The sequence below is a fragment of the Papio anubis genome, unplaced genomic scaffold, assembly GCF_008728515.1.
Source record: "Papio anubis isolate 15944 unplaced genomic scaffold, Panubis1.0 scaffold81, whole genome shotgun sequence".
Lineage (NCBI taxonomy): Eukaryota > Metazoa > Chordata > Mammalia > Primates > Cercopithecidae > Papio > Papio anubis.
Window position 1 is genome coordinate 33,974 of NW_022168322.1, and position 17,131 is coordinate 51,104.

The window sequence follows — 17,131 nt, forward strand, 5'->3', positions numbered from 1 at the left end:
ACTGGAACTCAGCTCTCCTAACACTTGGTCCAGGCATTGGTCTACAGCTTTAGTTTTACTACCTAATACTGAAATAAAAAATGAGCCATTACTTTATAATTATGTAAGGCTAAGAATTAGTCATTTTTTCTACATTCTACCTTAAAAAAAAATTATGCAAACTGATAGTTAGTATCTTTAACATACTTAAAATTGTAAACAATGTAAAAACACAGAAACATTAAGTATCTATTTCTCTTTAATTAAATGTATCTCCTACTTAAATGGGATGTGTGGAGGAAGATTTCTTCTTCCAGATAATCAATACTTCATCTTTGTTTAGTGCCTTTAAATAATAAATATCGCATTACTTTTTAAATGGTTTTATTTTACATACAAATAATGAACATACGTTGTACCCATAAATTCTACCTTCCAAAATCAGCAGCTTTTTAAAAGAAAACCACATAATAACTTTTAAAAGGCGCTGGGATTCCTCTGCTTCTAGATCACTGCTGGGCTAGAAAAATAAAGTTTGTTCTACCAGGAATCACAAGTGAGAACTGAATATTCTCCAAAGTGGAAATTCTAGAGTGTAGTGTCACTCCAGGCAAAGATTATTCAGTTCTCATCCCCAACATCCACAACTACCTATCAGAAGGGTTAAACCAGGTCAAAACAGTCCAGCATAATTTAGGTTTCATCAAACAATGTCATTATGCTCTTCTAAGATGCAAATAAACCAAAACAGGAAATACTAAAACAAAAATAATATCTGATACTGCCATACAAATTGTTAGTTCCTTTTTGTATCCCCCTCTTCTATAACATTAACAAAGGGAATATTTTACCGCAAAGAATATTTTATTTTATACATCACTAGCCATGAATTTTTGCCATTAGTTACTATACAAATGCTGCCTAGTGCCATTACCCAAATGGCATAACCATTTTACATCCACAATTCACTTCTATAGTTATAAGCAGAATTTTCATGATTTACTTAAGTAAATCTATCAGTGAAGATTTAACACTGAGATGCAATCTAACATCCATAATATCTGATGTTATGTAGAAGGCAATGTAGGAAAGATGTATTTTAATCACCTTTCATTTAAGTGACCTTATGTAAAAAATAAGATAATTTAGCAGTTCCAAGTATCCAAAGGGTCTTTTCAAATGTACACAAAAGAAATGGTTACAGAGATTTTTAAGGAGCATCTTCCATGTCCACATCCTCTTGTAACTGCTGTACCATTTTCTCTTCCAACTGCTTCCCTTTGCCTTTAATAAAAACAAGTAAAAAATAAACAACTTAATTCAACGTGACCTTACAGAATTCACATCAACACTTTATAAAGGATCCTGCATGTTTTAAAGTAATATAAGCCATTCCTAAGAAATTTAATAACAGCTAAACTAACATAGGTCTTATGATATGCCCTGCATCAAATAAACATTCTACATACATTTGCTCATTTCACCCTCCTAACAACCTCCATTTTAAATATGAGAAAACTGAGGCTCCAAGACAGATTAACTTGCTGAAGGTCACTCAACTAGAAAGTCATATAAGTCAAAGCGCTGGCATGTGAACTCCGGCCATCTGGATCCAAGGTCCCTGCTCTTAACACTGTTCTATCTACCTCAAAAAGGATTACCTAAAAAATTAGATAACAATGGTTCCTTTCTGGTGCTTTTTGACTATCAGTTTGTTATCATGTATATGTGAAACAAATGCTCCAGAATTTTGTCTACTTTAATAAAATTTGGTACAAAAATAATACAAGTAGATTTACACAAACGTACTCAACATGTGATTACAGAATTTGACCTTTACTAACATTTCTTTCCCTTTAAGTGATCTACCTAAGTAAACTGCATAAGAGACTGTACTTGGTGTCAGCTGAGTAAAAGAAACAGTAGTCCAAATTTTAGTATCAGAATCACCTGGAATGCTACTGAACAGTGGCTCAGACTCAAAGAGCCTCGGCCTATGTATTTATACTAAGTTCCCCAAGTTGGTAATTCTGAGACCAACCAAAGTTTGAGAAACACTAATATAAAACATTGTCCAAAAATCATCTACAAAACTATTACTCAAATAATTTTGCTTAACTTGGGGAGATATGGAACATAGAATTCAATGAAGGGAAAAAAAACACCATATAAATAGATTACACCTGGGAAATACACTGAATAAATTACATTTTAATAGACCAAATCATATCATACCTTTACTATGAAAGATAATATTTAAAGGAAAAAATACCCAAAGTTAGTTGGTACCCAAATACACAGACCACAAAAATCTACATTTTTCATTTTTCTTCTTAAAGCAGAAAATTCCTGTGCAACATAGAACTCACCTGCAAGAGGGGCTCGGATAAGATGGATGTTTTGCTTGACTTCTTTGATATCCTGAACTTTCTGTAGCTCTTTATTTTTCTTCAATCTACAGCAAAACACATTAAAGCCAAAATTTCAGTTACTAACACTGCTTTAAGCAGCATCAATTCACAATACAGCTTCTAAATGTTGTTACTTCAGTTAGCCCCACAGATGGGGAATGGAAGCACGATGGCTGCCCTTCTGTTCACTCCCCTTTCTTCTCCCCACAACACTCCCCATCCAGCAGCAGCATCAACACCAAGTGAACAAAGAGCCTCTCAGTTCTCTCACGTTATTCCCAAATGGCAAGTGGTGAACATAACCTAAAAGAGATATATACCTTACATTTATTCCCAAATCTAAAGTAAGGTCACCTGTTAAGCCCTCACAAATGTACATTTTCTTCCCTAACAACTCAAACTCAAAGTGGTTTTCTAGTTCGAAATTAGCTCAAAATAGGACTCCTACCCTACCACAACACTTGTTCATGCATTCATTCTTTGTACTTAAGAATGGCACAAAATGGGAGCTCAATATATATTTGCTGAGTAAACGAAGGATGTGAGTCATGAAAAGAAGTAGCGCTTGGCTGGGTGCGGTGGCTCACGCCTATAATCCCAGCACTCTGGGAGGCCGTGGCAGGTGGATCACGAGGTCAGGAGATCGAGACCATCCTGGCTAACATGGTGAAACCCCATCTCTACTAAAAATACAAAAAATTAGCCGGGCGTGGTGGCGGGCACCTGTAGTCCCAGCTACTCGGGAGGCTGAGGCAGGAGAATGGCAGGAACCTGGGAAGCGGAGCCTGCAGTGAGCCAAGACGGCGCCACAGCACTCCAGCCTGGGCGACAGAGCAAGACTCAGTCTCAAAAAAAAAAAAAAAGAAAAGAAGTAGTACTCTACTACATAAAACAATCTTTAACCCTTTAACTGTTACAGTGCCTAGATCTTTTCTTCTCAAATAGATAAGTCTCTGTTATATAATTTTTAAAAAACCATTGGGTAATTAAAAGAGCACAAAACACATGATATTCAATAGAAATGCTAACAGACTAGTCCTCAAACATTTTTCTGAAATGCTTTAAAATTTTTAAGCCACAAAGCTGCTGGCACGTGCTTCTTTTCCTTGACATATTCCATAGCAATTAATTTAAAAGCTAATGGTCCTGCTCTGAAAAAAATAGCTGATTCCAAGCTGGGGAAGAGGAAACATCTTGTTAGCTACGAAACATGAATGCACTCAAAGAATGAGGAGAACTGTCAAAATGACGTAACAGTCTGCCTGAAGGAACTCCCACAGGCCAAATGTGGGCCACTTAGAACATCAAAATAAACAATGACAATAAAGAATTATAACCCAATGTATACCATAAGAATCCATGAATACACACAGATGTAATATGAGTAAAGGAATAAATCTTGAAATTGATGGAAAAGGGAAAGTTCTTTCTTACATGAGAAAATCAACTAAAAAATGTAGAAGAAATGATGGAATTAGAAAAACCACCATTTGGCAACAATCACAACAATAGTAGTAAGTGATTCAGGCAAGACTCTAATGAAAACCAAAACCAGTAGGTACAAGTTTGAGGAGTAATAGGCTCTTTACTGAATCTCTATGTATCTCCCCCAAGAGATGTACTGATTATAAGGAAAACAAACTAGTAACCTTCCAGTGGAGAAACCTAACAGACATCACCTTAATCAAATGACCAAAGTTAACATCATCAGCAAGGTGACATCATGTGCTTCCCGATATGATGCATGAGAAGGATATGCCATCATTTCTGTGACATCCCTGCCAAAGGTGCCTAACCAAAATCTAATGAGGAAGATATCAGACAAACCCAAATTGAACAACATTTTATACAATAACTTGACCTATAGTCTTCAAAACTACCACTGTCATGTAAAAGAAAGAAAGATGAGAAACTGTCCAGATTAAAGGAGCCTGAAGAAACATGAAGGACTTTCCGTTGCTATGGACGTAATCAGAATAACTGGTGAGGTCTAAACAAAGTTCATAGATTATATAACAGTATTACATCAATGTTAATTTCCTGACTGATAGATAACCACACTGTGTTTAAGAGAATGTTATTTTTAGGTTACATACACTTAAGTATACTTAGAAGGAAAAAGCATTATGGTCTTCAATACATTGTGACAGGGATAAAGTAAATGTAAAATGCTAGCAGAATATATAAGAGTTCTTCATATTATTCCTGGAAGTTTTTGGTAAGTCTGAAGTTATGTCAAAATTAAAAATTAAAAAAAAAAATACGAATGCCTCTAAATATCTACTAGTAATTACTTTCCAAAAGTTACTCCACATAAATACTCATACCTGTTCATTATAAATTTAGCTTGGCGTTTCTGTTTGATCTCTTCAACTCTCTTCATTGCATCAACTACAAAAAAGTTCACAAGAGTTAGCAAATGTACGCACATTCAAGCACTATGATCAACAACTGCATTAACAAGCACTTCTTTATTATTCTGATTTAGAAATGAATTTACATGAAAAAAATCATTACAAAAACAATCCCTACTCAAAAAGCTGAAGAAGGTATATACTCATGGCCATCATCACTCTCAACATTCTAACAACTATCATTTCTCTAATTTTTATTTGACAAAAGTCTCTATTGCTGTTAAATTTTCCTTCCACTTTAAACCAATCCAATGCTTTTCAAATTTTACTATACAGAGAACTTGGACTATTGACAACTAATCTCATTCTTAACTTGTAATTTCCATGAATAAAGACAGCATCTTTCTGGTTATGAACACTTAAAGTGCCTGGGATATGGTCAGCACATGATATTGGCAGAATGAACCAAACAATCAATACTAATATGTTCTAGACCACAAAAATCCAACTGTTTTAGAAAATGTCTGCAGGAGCGTTGGCTAAAAGGGGGCTGAGTCCAACTATGCTCTAAAATCTCTATTAGTACTATCCAATGAAAGACAAACCACATATGAAATTTTAAATTTTCTAGTAGCCCTATTTTTTAAAGTAAAAAGGAACAGGTGGAAATTTAATGATACATTTTATTTAACCCAAATTTTCAAAATACTGTCATTCAACATGCAATCTATATAAAATTATTAGTGAAATATTTCATTCCTATTTTCATATTGAGTCTTCAAAATCCAGCATTCATTCCACATTTACAGCACAACGCAATTTAGACTAGCCACATTTCCAGTGCTCAGTGGCTCAGACACCACAACTTCTGATCTACCTCTTTAAAGTGTAGTCTGCAGATCTACAGAATAAGATATTTATATAGTCTTAACGTGTCTCCCAAAAGTGCACTTACTCATTAAAAAGAGTAAAACAGTAACTCTTCAGTGGAAAAACCTGACAGACACCACCTTAACCAAATGATCAAAGTTAACACTGCTAGTAATGGAACTAATGGACAGCTTGTGTCTCCTGACAAAGAACACTGAAAAAACTCAGCATCGAATCTCTGGTGCTCTTGCCAAATGTGCATTATCCAAACCTAATCTGAAGGAAACATCAAACAATCCAGTTAAGAAATTTTATACCAAACGCCTGGCCCATATTCTTCTAAACTGTCAATATCATGAAATATAAAGACAAACTCAGGAAATGTTCCAGATTAAAAGAGATTAAAGAGACATGACATGTACTATTCTTACAAATTTTGCTATAAAGAATATGACTGGGACAATCAGAGAAATATGAATAGGTCTGAGATTAGGTAATAATATTCTATTAATGTTAGTTTCTTAATGTTAATAATTGCAGTGTGGTTATGTGAGAGTGTTCTTATTTCTGGAAATACATATTAAACTAGGGATAGAGAACATTATGTTTGCTTAAACAGTTCAGAAAAATATACGCTAAAGGGAGAAAGGGAGAAAGAAGAGAGACAGAGAGAAAAAATTAATTTAACAAAATGTTAACATTCAGGGAGTCTGGACGAAGGATATCAGAGAACTCTACTCCTGCAACTTTTCTGTAATCTGAAATTAGGTCAAAATAAAAACTTTTTAAGAATTGTAGTCTAGGACCAGTAACAGTGGCATCATTTGGGAGCTTGTTAGAAACAAAGGATTTCAGGCCCCACACAAACCTATTATATCTGAATCTACATGTTAACAAAAACCACCAGGACAATCTTTAAGACCCCTAGTATTAAAGCAACGTTTATATAAATAATTCTAAGAAAATGTCAACTATAAATCTGCATATGCTGTAGCTCAGAATTAATAATATGCTGGATATGTAACTTTTTTTCTTTGTCTTTCAGCAAAAATAAGGACAAGTTCTAGTACTCAGAAGCATTTCCACACTTTAAACTTATTTAGAAGGGAAATAAACACAAGTGGCAGGAAAATCCTTTCCAAAGAATAATATACTGTATTTCCAAATATTCCAGAAGATTGAAATATTTTGAACCTAAGAAGCATCTGACTGCACAATTCACAACTGCAAAGATATGGAACCAACCTAAGTGCCCATCGACCAACAAGTGGGTAAAGAAAATGCGGCATTTATACATGATGGAATAGTACTCACCCAAGAAAAGGAACAAAACAATGTCTTTTGCAGCAACTTGGATGGAACTGGAGGTCATTATTCTACATGAAGTAACCCGGGAATAGAAAACCTAATACTGTATGTTCTCACTTACAAGTGGTGGCTAAGCTATGGCACGCAAAGGCATACAGAGCAATATAATGGACTATGGAGACTCAAAAGTGGGGGTGGGGTGGGGTAAGGGGTAAAAACTATATATTGGGTACAATGTACACTACTCAGGTGATGGATGCCCTAAAATCTCAGATTTTGCCAATCTACAATTAATCCATGTAACCAAAAAAACCACTTGTACCCCAAAAGCTACTAAGATTAGAAAAAAGTTCAACAAAAATAAAATAAGTAAAAAGTTAAAAAAAAAAAAAAAAAACCTGAAGACATTAAAAATTCACCTGCAACACAGGCAGCCATGAGGGATAAAGTGCAAACTACTTTTCCTGGTGTTTTTGAAATTCTAACATACTACTGTTTCTACAGACATCAATACCTTAACGAAGGTTGTTCAATCCATGTCCTCACATAATTTGATAATGTAAGTAATGAACATACAACTCTTGTCAACAGATTAGTTTATAGACCAAATGATATTGAAATATGAGGGGTGTGGAGAATCAATAAATCTCTTAGAAGAATAATATATTGTTCTGGAACAATACTGAAAACAACTTTTATTAATTGTGTAAAACACCAGGAAACAATCTTAAATTCCAAAGATTCTCATCCTATATACCTAGCACTCATACTGTCCACTTAGCAGATTTTCTTAGAAAAAACTATTTTTAGGATCCCAGTAAAAAGGAAAGCAGAATCTGTGCAGGGAAAAAAAAAAAAATCTACAAAGCACTGTTTCTTACAGAATTTACAGATGTACAAATGAGGGGGGCAAGAGAATGAGACTCTGTAATAAAACCTAACAGAAACAATAAAATAGGAGTACTCAGTAAATGCACCTAAAGGGCAGAGACTGTGTGTGACCTGTTCATCTTTGTATACCACAGGCAGTGCTTAATAAATGTGCAATGAATTAAAATAAAGAAAGAACTGCAGAGAACATTACCATTACAGCATGTGAAGTCATACAGAACACAGCAGTATTTCTCTCGAGCAATATAACACGAAACTAGCATGGTAGACCATAGAACTGATTATCACGTTATCACTGAAATTGGATATGCACCTCATTTCAACAACCACCTAAGTCAAAGCAGTTACAAAATATGTAAAAATGATCTGGAGCTGCTGTCTTCAAGCAATAACAACAACAACAAAAGCAAAGGTCAAAATGAAATAAAACTGAATAAAATCCAGAAATGCTTCAGGACAGGCACGGTGGCTCACGCCTGTAATCCCAGCACTTTGGGAGACTGAGGCGGGCGGACTGTCTGAGCTCAGAAGCTTGCCACCAGCCTGAGTAACATAGTGAAACCCTGTCTCTACTAAAATACAAAAAAAATTAGCCAGGCATGGCAGCGTGTGCCTGTAGTCCCAGCTACTCGGGAGGCTGAGGCAGGAAAATTGCTTGAACGCGGGAGGCGGAGGTTGCAGTGAGCCGAGATCACACCACTGCACTCCAGCCTGGGCAACAGAGCAAGACTCCGTCTCAAAAAAAAAAAAAAAAGAGAAATGCTTCAGGACTTTCCAATAATGTCCTTGATAAGGATGCCTTTTGAAATCAATTTAATAATCCTATAAGTTAATCTCTTTAGAAATCCTTGAGTTTGAATAAGTGTTATTTCCTTGTCAAATAAACCCAATAAAAATCAATTGCTTTTCAGAAATTAACTCTTCCTCTAATTATAAAGCAGAAGGAAAAGACCTTTTTTTTAAAAAGGGGGTAGGAGAGACCCAAAGGGTACAATAATTAGGGCTAAGTATAGAAAAGGCAATTCCAAATCTAAACTCCAATTTCTCCACATGGTCCAGGGTAAACAAAGCTTTAGAACAAGCTTGACCAACCCACAGCCCAACATAAATTCGTAAACTTTTTTAAAACATAAACAGAGTTTTTTGCAATTTTTTTTTTCTTAGCTCATCAGCTATCATTAGTGTTAGTGTATTTTATATGTGCCCTAAGACAATTCTTCTTCCAATGTGGCCCAGGGAAGCCAAAGATTGGATGCCCCTGGTTTAGAAGGTGTAAATACTACTACAAAGGTCCACACATTTTCAATTCTTCCCCTGAAGTCTCGTGACTGACTGGAGTACAGAAAGGGATGCCCTGCCTATGATCTATTAGGAGAGTAATAAAGTTTGTGGAATTCTAAGCCTTACAGACTCTGGTTAACAAACCACATCACCCCCACACCCAACACTAGAAATGGCTACAGGCTGCACAAAGGTAACCATGGGAAGAAAAGAAGGCAGGGCCAGTGCCCGGCGTGGTGGCTCACGCCTGTAATCCCAGCACTTTGGGAGGCCAAGCCGGGTGGATCACTTGAGGTCACGAGTTCAAGGCCACCCTGGCCAACACGGCGAAAACCCACCTCTACTAACAATACAAAAATTAGCCAGGTGTGGTGGCATGCGCCTGTAATCCTAGCTACCCAGGAGGCTGAGGCAGGAGAACTGCTTGAACCTGGAAGGCAGCGACTGCAGTGAGCCGAGATCATGCCACTGCACTCCAGCCGGGTGGACAGAGCAACACTTTGACTCTCAAAGAAAAAATAATAATAATAATAATAATAATAATAATAATAATAAAAAGGCAGGGCCAACGGTCCCAAACATCCAAACATACACAAATGTTGTAGAACCTACAAGCGAGCTTAAGGGATTAACTTTTTCTACATATGGGACTTTTTTCATTAAACTTTCTGCCTACTTCAGGGAAAAAAAGAAAAAACTAGGTATTATTGCTTTTAATTTCAGAAGATTACAACTTCATTTTTTACCTAAGTCAAACACTTAGAAATTCTCAGGACATTTGTAATGTTGACCTTAAGCACTACACTTTTTAATTTTAATTATAAGGTATACAGAATACAAGTTTATATCCTAAACTATACAGTCTAAACATGTGAAGTGTGTTAGGTTTTGTGTGTATTTTAACGGTCCCACACTCACCCTAAAACGGTATTTTCCTTCTCTCTTTTTTTCAGCTACTTGTATGTTTTTACACCTCTGTGTGGGCACTTCAAGTAGTATCAAAGTGAATAATTTACATTATTTTAAAATGAACACACCAGCCAATTGTAAAAAAAAAAAAAAAAAAAAAGATAAAAGATATGACTACAACAGAACCATTAAAATGAGGATAAAATAATAAAAGCCAGGCGATGACAAATGGAAAATTCAATATTTAAACAACAAGCTGACACTTAAAGTTATAGTATTATCCCAAACCAGTCTCTCCTCAAAATTATTGGTATTTTTCTGTGACTTACTAGTTTTATTCCATAGCTCTCGCTGGTATTTGATAGGTTCATTTCTACGTTTTTCAAATTCAAATGAATTATCCTGTAAGAGGGAACAGACGAGATAAAAATAAAGTTTTAAGAAAAGTAGAAAGGAAACATTTCTTAAAACATCTTCCTTTTCATAAGTGTTCTGAGTGAACACACATCAAGATTCGCCCCTCAGGGTGATCTCAGAGAATATAGGTTTTCAAACTTTTTCTCCTTTCACACCGCCCTACTGAAAACATCTTTCTATATAACGGTGCTATATAACGGTGCTATGTAACGGTAACACCTCCATCCCTCAGAACGGCATAGGACAATTACCAGGATTACAAACTGAAAAACCTTCCCCATTTCCATTCCCAGATAAGATTCAAAGCCAGAAAACTCTGAATTACATTGAACCATATGAAACTGCCATTTTTCACAGATCAAAAAAAAGTCAACATCAAGAATTCCATGTCCTTCCTGTAGGAGACAGAAAAAAAGAGAGAGAAAACTTCATATGGTTCAACCTAAATATCTATGTGTTATAGCAAAAAGGTATGAAAACTATATATATCTTCAAACAAATGAGGTGCTACTCTGCAGAATATAAGTCAGGCCCTACATTTCTCAGATCTCCTCCAAAGACTGTTACCATTGCTAGTGGCTGGTATGTTTTACAGCTAATGATCCTTCTAATCTTAAAACACACAAAACTATTTTGGAAAAGCTACAGGTATTTCTTGGTTTTCAAATCTATCTGACAGGCATATAAAACAGCATCACTTCTGGATTTAGCTACTATTTCTTTTATATATACACACCTTTATTCGGAGCATACTAACCTCAGCCACAAGGTAAATGGTAATCAGTAAATGACTGACTGGCAGTCTTTCCTCAGGCAGCTGCCACTTGCATTTAGGCTGCTATGCTTCTTCTCGTCCAGAATGAAAATTATTTTTGTGACAGTAATTATGATATGGCCTTGCATCTGGTCAAACGATACTCTTTACATTCACTGCAAAGCTCTGGTATTAAGGAAGCCAGGAAAGGGCTTGATGGAAAATGCTTGCAGATACTGACTGCCCTTTAGCAATAAAAAGGTGGGAAAGGGGTCATAGGTTTGGTGGGTAAAGGAGGCCATGGACGGAGGGGACAGTTTAAAAGATCTTCCTCCCTCAAAGGTAGCCTGTACTGCATTTTCATCTCCTTTCTTTACAGGGACTGAACGCGGACAGCTTCAAAATATCCCTTTATCAATTCAATGTAACAATATAATGATGGAGGCTCACTCCATTAAATCCTCTTCCCCCTTGACTTAGCTCTAGTCCTCCTCACACCAACATTACTAATTTCTCTGCTCTCAGAGACAAAGCCCTGCTAAGGAAATCCAGAAACTGATAAATGACTCTATTATAAACTTCACCTGAGCCTTGACTGCTGTTCAGAAATGCTTTCTCTTAACTTCTTCTCAAAATCTTTCAGTAGCAATACCCAACTTCATCCCAAGCCATTTAAATGATTTTCCTTTCTCTGCAAGAGCTAAAAATAGTAGCTCCACAGAATTACAGTTTTCAGGACCATGTAAGAATGAGATTATTTCCAAAGCCAAATACAAATAAGGCACTTATTAATAATGTTATAGGAGGCCTTGCCATGACTGATTAAATGACATACACCCTTCAAATACTAAAACTGTGATACGTGTAAAAACTATATTGATAGCTAACTGTACTCACCACTGTAAGCTCTTTACCAGCTGCTTTCCGGAATGCCTTGGTCCACCTAACTTTGCGAGGATTGCGCTTCTTTTTAAAGTTTTTATGACATTTAGATTTGCAAAATCTGAACACCTACAAGAAAAGTTAAAATATTGAGGAGTCAACATTAAAAACTTTTCTATCATAAGATGTTACCCCTGCTAGACAAAAAATACATGCCCTTCTACTTAAACTGCCATTTAGAAATGTGTAAGATATATCAGATTAAATGGAAACAACTATTTTTTGACTGTCAAACATCATCCCAACCAAAGGCTAAGGGCCCTGAAAATATTTCAAATTACTAATCATTTGTATAGAATAACAGTAAAATTATTTCAAATAAAGGGAATAGTTGTAAGTAAAGTCATTTAAGTCCTTTCTTAATTCAGGATAATTTTCAAAATTCACTGTCTCTATACCTCAATGGGAATAAAAGTTTCAAACAACCATTCTGAAATCTCCTTTTGAGTCTTTCCATCTTCCTTGTTGAAAGCACAAAATAATTTCAAAAGCAATTAAAACTGGTGCTCTAATAGATTTGTTTTCGACTTATCCATAGATCTGCCAACAACATTCTTTACTACTTTAACTCTCCATCTTCATCCTAAAAGATTTAATCCTTTAATAGTGCTAACTTACAACTTGATGATGCTTCAACATGTTCCTGAAATGGCTTATTAGGACTCATTTTATAAATCTAACAGTATTATTTTGTTATTTCGTAATGCCTTAGAACACACTGCAATTTGTGTATGCCACTGGAGAAAATGGGAAGAGAAAAAGTAATTATTTGGGGTTTGTGGATCTTGGTAAAGAAAATTAAGTTGAATTATACCTAGAAGGTATGACAGATAAATAGGTCAAAATAAACAGTACAAACACTTCAAACTAAATAAGCCTGTGTATGTATCACAGATCATACCACTTTTCACCTTTTATATATGTTGCCCTATGGGGAACCTCAAGTAGGTCACTTACACACAGTAGGACAGTTTTTCTTAGAGACTGCTGCTATTAGTTTAATCTGATCCAGGCCCATACCTCCTAGAGAGCCTTCTCCTAGAGTGAAAGCATGTCTATATCCTTGAGTTAATTTCAAATAGACTAGAAAATATAAGAACTACTAAAGTCTCTTGGAGTAGCCTACTATGAAATCATAAATAAAAAATGAATATATTAAAATCATTGTGAAACGAATTATATTTCATTTGAGTATTTTCAGCCCAAAATACTATTACCTTTTTAAATAAAAGCCTCCCACATTTAATATCTACTAGATGACCCTTAGGCAAATTCCTTTTTCTACTATTTATCTAACAGGAGGACTAAACTTGTTTTGGCTCCTCTCAATTCCAAATAGATCCAATGAGGAATCTACTTGGTTCCTTATCTAATAGGTATTACCTGAAAGGCACAATGAAGGATCTAAAGAGACTTGGAACCAGAGGAGGTGTGAAGGGGATTCAATCAGCAAATAAGGAGTATCTATGTGCCTGATGTTGTACCAGTGCTAAGGATACAAGAACAATTAAAATTTGGTACTCTACCTTGAAAAGCTTAGTCTGGCAATGCGATAGTCTCACTTTGCGATCAAGAAAGACCAAGATCTGACTAGGATACAAACAATGGGATAAAGCTATAATCATGTATAATGTAACATGTAAACACATATGAGGAAGTGGTTAAATCTATGGTAGTGTAAGAGGTGGATGGCTTATGTGTCAGGCAAAGCTTTATGTTCTCAAGTTTCTCTTTTAATTTAGTCCCCTAAATGCTAACATGCTAACAAATGATCCCCCATACCTTGGACTCACAGGTCTTCAAACTTTTCTTATTCCACTAATTCAACATGTATTAAGCCCTCATTAAGACTGTATTTTTCCTGTTTGCAAAGTATGTGCAAATATGGAGAATTAGCATTAATTCTACCCTTAATCCATTTATGCCGAAGAAGAGTAAAAGGTGAAGTTTCTATTAACAACAGTCTCAGAAACTAAGAGAATAAAGGCAGAAAGACTAGTTAAAGCCTGGGAAACATATCAAGTCCCTGTCTCTACAAAAGCAAAAACAAAATTTTAATCTCCCCGTCTCTACAAAATTTTTTTTTAATGTTGGACATGGTGGTGCACACGTGTAATCCCAACTACTCAGGATGCTGAGGAGGTAGGACTGCTTAAGCCCAGGAGACTGAGGCTGCAGAGAGCCATGATCACACCACTGCACTCCAGCCTGGGTAATAGAGAGTGAGATCCTGTCTCAAAAAAAAAAAAAAAGACTAGGTAAGAGGCTATAAAAGTGGTAAGTGCCTAATCTGAACTAGGGCAGGAAAGCAGAAAGAAGGCAAAGACACCACTATTTTTTCAGAGGCAGGATAGGTAAGTCTTGATAACTAGATACAAAAGGTGAAAGATTCAAAGATGACTCTCATATTTCTAGCAAAACTATCTGGGCACTTAAGAGTGGTATTAATTCACAGAGCAAAAAGATTTGAGGTACTAAGGAATTCTCTTTCAGTAGGCCCACTGTGAGGTACATCCAGTGGAAAATTCAGATTTGGAGCTCAGGAGATTTAGACTTGGAAATCAAGAACATAAAAAAGGTGAGATACTTGTTCTTTGTTAGTGCTTCAGGCCCTCTATCTTTTATTTCCTCCATCAACTCTCTTCTGGATCCACTGGTCTTCCTTAGGCCAAGCTGACTCCCAGCCAACTCAACACTGTCCTTATTCTTCATCAACTTAACTTCCACTGTGTCTACCAAATCAATACCCAGGTCTTGACAGCTCTCACGATCTGTTGTTCTAATTCCAATATCCAGCTGACACGCATCCTGGACGAAAATCACAAAATCGTAACGAGATCATATATAACGAGATCATGCCTACTCTGAATTAGACTCCAACCTGGCAATCTTTTGGTTCATTTTTATAAACTTCTTATCATGTTCCTGAGAGCAAGTATTCAAAACCTTCTACGTTCTTTTACCTTACCACACATAGCTTTGGTCCCTCATTTTCAGCTGAATCCCCTGCATCTAATTAATGGGGTCAATATCTTTGATCTGTTACAGAGATATAAAGTGAAGTCAGACTTGTAATTCTTTAGCATGTCAAATTCACCTTAATATACAGATTCTTAGACCCTCTTCCCCTCCCCTAAAGATTCCAAGTCAACAGATCTGGTGGAAACCAGGAATCTGTAAAAGCCCAGTAATTCAGAAGCAAACTTAAGAAGTCAAATTCTCAGCAACAATGTGTTTCTCTGAGAAAGAGAGGAACGGGATTCATTCTGTAATGACAGGACAAACTCATGTACCATTCAAAACGTCTTTCACAACTAGGACTCATTTATTATTTACCTTTATACACTTACTATAATTATACTTGTAGCCCTACGCCCAAGGCTCTATCATCTTTTACAATCCAGTCACTTATTCAAACAAGTGGATTTGCTCCGTTCTCTGCCTTTTCTCAAAATGTTCACTTTCCTTCCACTTAGAAGGCTCCCTCCGCTCTTTCTTCCGCAAAATTCAGGATCCAAGATAAATATCACCTCCATTCTGAGTCTTTCCGTACGGGACCCTCCCCAACTCACCCGCAGTACCTAATGCAGTACTACCTGCAGTAGACTTAATACATAAGTCTACTATTAAACAATATGGAGCACTTCCATCAACCTCTACACTTTAGTATGGACCTCAGCATAATGCCTGACAGGGTATACACTCAACAAAGTTTACTGGATTCAAGAACGTGGCCCACGTACACGAGTGGCCAAACAGCCCTCACAGACATCCAAGATTCCTGGTAGGCGCTAGCTGGGATCGCTCCTGAAGCTCCACGCTGCCAACGCCACCCAAGGGTGGCCTGGTGGCCAGCGCCACTCGGGACACCGGGAAGGAGAAACGCCCGAAGCGGAACGCTGAGACCGGAGCCCCAGTTAAGCCACCCTCCCACGGGGACAGCGGGAGCAACCAGGGCCAAACCCGGCAGACGCAGAAGCACCCAGCACTTAGTCCCCGCGCCCAGGAACCGCGGAAGCTGGGCTGAAGCGCAGACTGGTCTCGGTCGCCTCACCTTGCAATCGTTGCGGACGAACATCATGCCGTGTCCAGGGTAGATGGGCCCCGAACAGAAATAACACTTCTCGATACGCATGTTGAACCCGCGTGGGACCCCACCAAACAAACGCCAAGCTTGAGAGGAAGTGACGCAGCCCCGTCACCGGAAGTGACCTTCTTCCCCCTTCCCCCGACCGGAAAAAGGCAAGCGTCCTTAGTTCTCGCGGGTCAGTTAGACGAGAAGCGAACACGACTGTGCCTCCCGCGGCCGTGCGGTCAAAAGCGCGGCCGTTTGACGCAGGCGCAGAGCTGCAGACTACATCTGTTCGCTCTTACTTTGGGGAAATACGGTTTTGCGCCACCTTCTGAACTCGCTCTCACATCGCCTATTTTTTTCCTCTCTGTGTGTCGGCATTTACGCACGTTTTATGTATCTTTGGTTTGTGCTTTGCTCCGGAGTGCTCTCGAGTGCGCTGTCTTAACTCGTTTGTCTACTGCCTGCCCTAAACCAGCCCTCGATTCTCGTCCCATGGTGACTTGCAGGGTGTAAGCGGCGAAGAACCTGCAATCCAGCGTTGCTTCTTCAAACATTATAATGAAAACGGTTGAGTCGTTGATGCTCCAAGGACTTTACCAGCAATTTTTTAAAATATAAAATCGTGTTCTCCGCCTCCCGCCTCCCATTTTAATTAATATACATATGTAGTAAACAAATACTTTCGGCTGGGCGCGGTGGCTTACGCCTGTAATCCTAGCAATCTGTGAGGCCGAGGTGGGCGGATCACCTGAGGTCAGTAGTTTGAGACCAGCCTGACAAACATGGAGAAACCCCGTCTCTACTCAAAGTACAACATTAACCGGACGTGGTGGCGCATGCCTGTAATCCCAGCTGCTCGGGAGGCTGAGGCAGGAGAATCGCTTGAATTCTGGAAGCAGAGGTTGCGGTGAGCCGAAATCGCGCCATTGCACTCTAGCCT

The 17,131-nt window shown here is 37.6% G+C and overlaps 1 protein-coding gene across 1 annotated transcript; it reads right to left on the reverse strand.

The window, feature by feature from the left end:
• Nucleotides 1-220: 220 nt before the first annotated feature.
• LOC101012615 (probable ribosome biogenesis protein RLP24) lies at nt 221-16,430 on the reverse strand. Its single transcript, XM_003900965.3, has 6 exons — nt 16,171-16,430; nt 12,072-12,185; nt 10,333-10,405; nt 4,718-4,781; nt 2,349-2,434; nt 221-1,263 (listed from the first exon to the last, which is right to left on the reverse strand). The coding sequence occupies exons 1-6, from the start codon at nt 16,249-16,251 to the stop codon at nt 1,190-1,192; spliced, it is 492 nt and encodes a 163-aa protein (XP_003901014.1). The 5' UTR covers nt 16,252-16,430; the 3' UTR covers nt 221-1,189.
• Nucleotides 16,431-17,131: the final 701 nt, after the last annotated feature.